A 6,421-nucleotide genomic window follows, 5' to 3' on the forward strand; every position below is an offset into this window, starting at 1 on the left:
AATGTATGGACATCAATTGCAGCAAGTTTGGTGATAAAAATAAACAAAGGCCAAAGATACATGACTTGAAATAAACAAACATCCATTTTTATTCAGGTTTCTGCTGTGCCATGGGTAATGCTAATTTTGGTTCCACTCTTTGATGCCGTTACGCAGGGCTGTTTATTCAGCAAAGCTTTGACCAATCAGAATGATTGACACAGCGTTGTAAAGCCCAGAACCTGCAGAAATGTGTGATATCAAACACTATGGTAGTGGGCTTTAGCCCTGGCCAATCAGACCTGGATAAAGAAGAGACCTGACATTTTATGCATGTGTGCTATGCGCTCATCGGACGGAGTTCTTGACTGAGACATAGATGCATCTGTGTAACGTTGGTATCTGTCTGGCGACACAATTTGGATTTATTAAAATATGGAGTTTTATGCACATTGGAGTAACTTTTGATAAGAACGTACGTAACATACCTGACCTGTACTATCACGTAGTATCTGTGTTGATTTTGTGAAGCATAGAACTGAAAAAGTCTAAGTTTTCAACTTTTCCCTCTTTGAACGTAATGGCCTGGTTTGGGTGCTGTGGTCTTTTGTTCTGAATGTGGGCAGGCTACAGGCCCAGATGTTCACTTTCACAGCTTTACTCACAGATGGCTGCTTTTCTGCCAAGTCAGCATTTCTAGAATGAATAAATGAAAAATAATGAAAAACTTTCTTTGTTCTTTTTCTTCAATCTGACCATCTTTTATCTGCTGTTCTTCCTCGTTTTCCCCACAGCACTGACTTTCCCACAGACAGTGATCCATGTGGTGTTTCTCCTGCTTTCATTCAGTGATATGTTTGTTCTCTAACATGTTTTCCATGCAGGGAAGTGTGTGTGTGTATGGGTGGTTAAAAAGCTCCGACCTCGGTTCCCCAGGCCCTGCTGGAGGTCTGGGAGGAAGAGGAGGAGGAAGGGTGGAGGAAGGGGAATCCTCCGTGGAACGGGAAGGGAAAGGATGCAGAGAAGGAGAGCGGAGCAGGAGGACAGCAGAGCACCTCTCCTGCTCTGTCCATCATTGGCTGGTACGACAGTGGGCAGAGCATGTGAAATGGGGTGGGCGGAGCCAACAGTTGCTGGGAACAGTGGGCGGAGCTTGTGAGCGCGGCAGCGTCTCGTTGGGTGCTGCAGGAGGTTAGGTGAGACAGGAGGCGAGACCTCAGCAGGTCTCCGGAGTCCAGGGCCTCCCTGGAGCTCAGGTAACGAGAAACCTCACTCACACACTCCCTGAAACCCAACGACAGGAAGTCCAGAGCCAGAGCGTGGGCGTCCAACAGGCCTGCAGACGGAGAAGAGAGAGTGAGAGAGTTTCACCACAGGCTTTTATTTTGAAGGGCAATGCTTTCATGCATTTTAAAGGACCAACATTTATACAAATGACGTTTTTGAAACTGAAAAACAAGGTTTCATTCCTCCCAGTAGCACTGCTACGCACTAAGCTAACCCAAACATTTGGGACTGGTGGCTGCATGCTATGCTAACAAAACATGTAGAACTGGTTGCTACATGCTAAGCTAACCTAAACATGTGAGACTGGCTGCTGCATGCTAAGCTAACCTAAACATGTAGGACTGGTTGCTACAAGCTATGCTAACCAATATTGTCTATCCATTGCATGCTAAGCTAAAAAAACATGTGGGCTGGTTGCTACATGCTAAGCTAACCAAACATATATGACTGGCTGTTAAAAGCTGAGCTTAACCAAACATGTGGGACAGGTAGCTATGTTTAAGCTAACCCAAAAAAATTTACGTCAGATATTTGTTTAGACCAGCAGAGGGCGCTGGTAACCCAGTGGTCGGTTGGCATGCAGTTATTCCACCAGTGAAGAAGAGAAGCTACGCTAGCAGACAGAGCTAATAGAAAAACATGACTTTTACAGATATTCACGTAATATTACAGATATTCTTTCGGTGCTAAAGGAGTAAAGAATCATTTATGAGCATGTTTAACAGTAAATGGCGGCCAGGAAGAAAATAGTAGCAGATTCCGCCCGTCACGTCCGCTTCTGGAAGGATTAATATATAGCGCCCTCTGCTGTTTAAAAAAAGTACTGCGATTCAATTTTCAGAGCATCGATGTGAACCGTGGTACCTATGAATCGATTTTTAACTGCCTTACGATTAATCGTTACATCCCTAGTGACTAGTCACTGCATGTAAAGCTAACCCAAACATGCAGCATGGTGTGTAAACAGACGCTAGCAGGTGTTGCATTAATTAATTTTAATCAGAGATTGTTTCTTCTTTTCCAGAGTGACTTTGGGCACCTTTTCCTCCGGCGTTCTGAAGCATCTTCAGATGATCCACGGTCATCTGTAAGATCTCTGCCTTCTCCAGCTTGGATGAGCCCTGCAGAAACCCATCCAAGGTCAAATGATTCATTATATTTCTTTATTTACAGACTTTTTGAATTTAGAAATTAGCACACAATCGATTAAAAAGAGAATCCAACTTGATCTATCCAGAGACAAAACCTATAACAATGTCTATCTTGTCATTCTGACTTTAAAATATTGCTCTAATAATGTTAAGTTCCAAGTTTTTAACTGTTTTATTTACATTTTGTTGTGTGTACACACCAAACATGATGCAAAGTATGAATAATAACAACAAAGGAAGCTAAGAACACACAAAACAACAACAAAAACAAACAAACTGACACCAAAGGCTCACAAAATAACAACAAAAATGCATATAAAGAGAGAAAAATATAAAAAATTGACAGTAATAATGCTGTGATTGGTTGGATTCTAAATGCTAACATGAATGTTGATCATGTGACCCTCAGATCAGATACAATCATGTTTGTGGCCGTGCTGTGAGAATAGTGTCCCAGCCCTAATCTGATGTTATTTGTTTGTGTTTTGGGCCTTTGGGAGTTATTGTGGGGTAAAGTAGATTTTAGCAGAAGATCAAAGGACACAAAGGTCATAAAGTAGATTTTTAGCAGAAGATCAAAGGACACAAAGGTCGTAAAGTAGATTTTTAGCAGAAGATCAAAGGACACAAAGGTCGTAAAGTAGATTTTTAGCAGAAGATCAAAGGACACAAACGTCGTAAAGTAGATTTTTAGCAGAAGATCAAAGGACATAAATGTCGTAAAGTAGATTTTAGCAGAAGATCAAAGGACACAAAGGTTGTACAGTAGGTTTTTAGCAGATGATCAAAGGACACAAAGGTCCTAAAGCAGATTTTTAGCAGTAGATCAAAAGACACAAAGCAAAGTGATGCTCACCTGCTTCTCCGCCGCTGTCGGTACAAGTCTGCGTAGCTCCGACAGGCTGTGGTTAATCCGATCCCTGCGTCTTTTCTCGATGATCTGACAGGAGAAAAACAGAAAGCTAACACTGACACGCCCTGCATGGGTGAGCCTTCAGCGGAGCCTCACCCCTCTGCGCTTCTTCCTCGCCGTCATCTGAGTGGTGGAGGTTGGAGATCCACATGTGAGGAAAGACACCTTCATGTGCCTGGAAGACACCGACAGAATTAATGATAAATAACCCGGGATTTCCACTGGATACGTCTCCGCTGCGCCACGGCACCGATCTGGTATTTCACCGCTGTCCGCCGTCTGGTAATTCACACCGGTTGCGTTTTGAGTGCGCCGCGGTGCGCTCCGGTTGAACGACTGTTACGTCACGAGACAGAGCCGTTCTCATGATCTTTATATAATCGCGAGAGAACGCAGTTAAATGTATGTGTTATAAACGCAACAATAAACAGGTCAGTGTTCCTAACAAAGGAGAACAAGAAGGTTGGACTCTGGTTTTGTCATAGACATTTTTTATCAACAGCCAACAGAGAAGAGATAAAACTGTAAAACCAGTAAAACATGAACTAAAGTTGCTGCAGTTTACAGAGAGTTACAGTATGAGAGGAAACAATATAGTGGATGTGAATTTGTTTTTACACATTATGACGTTTTGGTGATAATGTGTAAAATCTGAAGTGTTTTATTTTGAAAAGTAACCTAATATTTTATTGTGGAGTATGTGCTTAATTTCCTGTTTAGCTTCATTTGCTCTGTGCTGATTGATGCATCGTGCTCCGGTGTCCGTCAGAAATATAAGTGCTGCGTATATGTGGTGGAGGGCACTGGACTACCACATCTGGGAAGGAGCAAACACATAGAAAATAACACATAGACTAAAGTGGAAACCCATCAGCTCTGGTGACGTAACGCAGCGGAGCCGCATCCAGTGGAAACTGGGGATAAGAATTAATTCATTCCTGTTGATTGGAAATTTGATCATTGTGAGAGTCCCTGTAATTTTAATTAGTTTTTTAAAATTCATTTTTATTTCTTTTGTTGTCTTTTTACATATAAGTCATTTTTAATCTTGGTGTAATTTTTGTCCAGTTATTGGAGTCATTTTGTGTGTATTTGTCATCCTTGGGTTATAAATTGGGTTTTTTGCATAATGTGTTGCATTTTGGACCTGATGTAAAATATTGCACTCAGGAAACTTTGAAATATAGAAGTGAAATTTAAAAAAAATGTTTTTTTTAACAAAGAAAATTAATTGCATCTAAAAAATCCCAATTCATACAATGCAGCTGGAAAGAATGTCATTTTCTCCATTTGGGTTTTTTCCTTTTTTTTATTGGTTCTGGATTTACTTTTTACTCTGTAAAAAAATCAATTTTAATGAGTAAAAACAACACCACAATATTCTGTTTCCAAATGTAAGTTTTTCAAAATATCTTTGTATTCTTGTCACAATGCAATAAGTGATCATTTTGTGGGAGTTTGGGGGGCCTTTCACCGATGGAGGTAGATTTGTCTTATTTATTCAATAAAAAATAAAAAAAATCAATTGAAGAAAAAAAAAGTGTTCAAATGCAATTATTTGGGTTTCAAATATAGTTTCTGCATTGGAAAACTGTTTTCTTTGATTAAAAATACTTATTTATGATTGAAATAATTTTTTTTGATTGGATAATTTTTTTGTTGTTGACTGAATTAAACTTTTTTTGATTGAAAATATTTTTTATTTTTTTTTTTTAAAGTTTTTTGTTTTTTATATGGAAAAGGTTTTTAGACACAAATCTACTTCCATACTCACTCAGAGCGCTCACAGCCCACATCGATGTCTTCCTCCGGCTCGCTGTCAGCGGAGCTGCTGTCCTCGCACGGCCGCTTCATGGCACTCGGACGGCGGGTCGCTCTGCGTTCTGTCCTCGGGGTGAGCTGCAAAGCTTTGGCTCAAGTTTAAATTCAATTCTCACTTTTGAAAAAACAACAACAAAAAAACAGCTAGAAATCAATGTATTAATGTCCTGCAGCGGGTAGAAGAAAATCTCAATAAAGAGATTATTTACAACTCTTGATTGTTTTGTGAAAACAAATCCAAACTGTGTAAAAATGAGTGAATTCCAGATGTTTTGAGCGGTGCGTGTCAGGCGAGCTGTCCAGGTCAGGAGGTTTCTGCTCCGGCTGCAGTTGAACTGATGACCACTGAGCCTTCCTCCTCCTCCTCCTCCTCCTCCTCCTCCTCCTCCTCCTCCTCCTCCTCCTCTTAGTTTCCCACGGACCCTGGGAGCTGCACACGCACACACGCACGTGAACGTGTGCAGCATAGATGTCTATTGTCTGCAGCCTTTTTGTGACGCGAGTGTGCATGATTTCCACTGGAGGGTCAGGGCCCCACAAAGGGCCACAGACTGCTCCTCTGAGGATCTTAGTTTGCTTCGTGCAGCACGTTATACTAGCACTTCGTACAAATAATACTTCAGTTTTCAATCATTTTTACCTACTCTAAGGCAGGGGTTCTCAACCTTGAGGTCAGGACCCCATTTGGGGTTGCAGGACACTGGGAGGGGGTCGCCAGATACCTTCAAAAAACTAAGAACTTTTTTTTCTAACAATTTCAGCCCATTTTTGCTTATTTTTTTACAATGTTTTTGCTACTACACCAAACTTGCCATATTTTAACCTATTTTCATCACATATCTTTGCTCATTTTAATGCAGTTTTGCTACATTACTCCCATTTTTGCCACTTCTCAATCACATTTCAATGACACTTTGAACCCTTCCACCACCTATTCCACCATTTTTGGTGACTTTTAACCAATTTTAGTTCTGATTTAAAAAAAAAAGGATTTATATTTTTAAGATATGACTATTCACTACATGTTTGAGCCCGAAACCCCAACAAACTTTTTTCCAATTTTGAGTAGCTGGCATGTCCACCATAATGTCCCATAATGAGGTGAGACATCTCATGAAATATTATGAAATAGAACCTCCTTACAAAATTGTCCATATCTCAAAAAGTATTCATCCGATCAAACTAAAAAAAATACAGTGTGACTATTGAATTATTAAGGAACAATTGGTGAACATTTCAGAGTTGTATGAGACTGAAGTGTGTGGGCCAT

General features: G+C 40.4%; 1 protein-coding gene across 1 annotated transcript; it reads right to left on the reverse strand.

Moving 5' to 3' along the window:
- Positions 1-887: 887 nt before the first annotated feature.
- On the reverse strand, positions 888-5,184 carry LOC114458316 (hairy/enhancer-of-split related with YRPW motif protein 2-like). The gene is made up of 5 exons (XM_028440722.1): positions 5,105-5,184; positions 3,427-3,505; positions 3,274-3,357; positions 2,306-2,387; positions 888-1,315 (listed from the first exon to the last, which is right to left on the reverse strand). The coding sequence occupies exons 1-5, from the start codon at positions 5,182-5,184 to the stop codon at positions 888-890; spliced, it is 753 nt and encodes a 250-aa protein (XP_028296523.1).
- Between the last annotated feature and the right edge of the window lie 1,237 nt (positions 5,185-6,421).

The sequence above is a fragment of the Gouania willdenowi genome (assembly GCF_900634775.1).
Source record: "Gouania willdenowi chromosome 24 unlocalized genomic scaffold, fGouWil2.1 scaffold_320_arrow_ctg1, whole genome shotgun sequence".
NCBI classification, from domain to species: domain Eukaryota; kingdom Metazoa; phylum Chordata; class Actinopteri; order Blenniiformes; family Gobiesocidae; genus Gouania; species Gouania willdenowi.

Excerpts from the sequence above, each read along its gene's own strand:
- LOC114458316 (XM_028440722.1), bottom strand. The coding sequence starts at position 5,184 with ATGAAGCGGCCGTGCGAGGACAGCAGCTCCGCTGACAGCGAGCCGGAG. Across the intron at positions 3,358-3,426 it reads CGAGGAAGAAGCGCAGAGGG|ATCATCGAGAAAAGACGCAG; the intron begins GTGAGGCTCCGC and ends TTCTCCTGTCAG. Across the intron at positions 1,316-2,305 it reads TCAGAACGCCGGAGGAAAAG|GCCTGTTGGACGCCCACGCT; the intron begins GTGCCCAAAGTC and ends CTCCGTCTGCAG.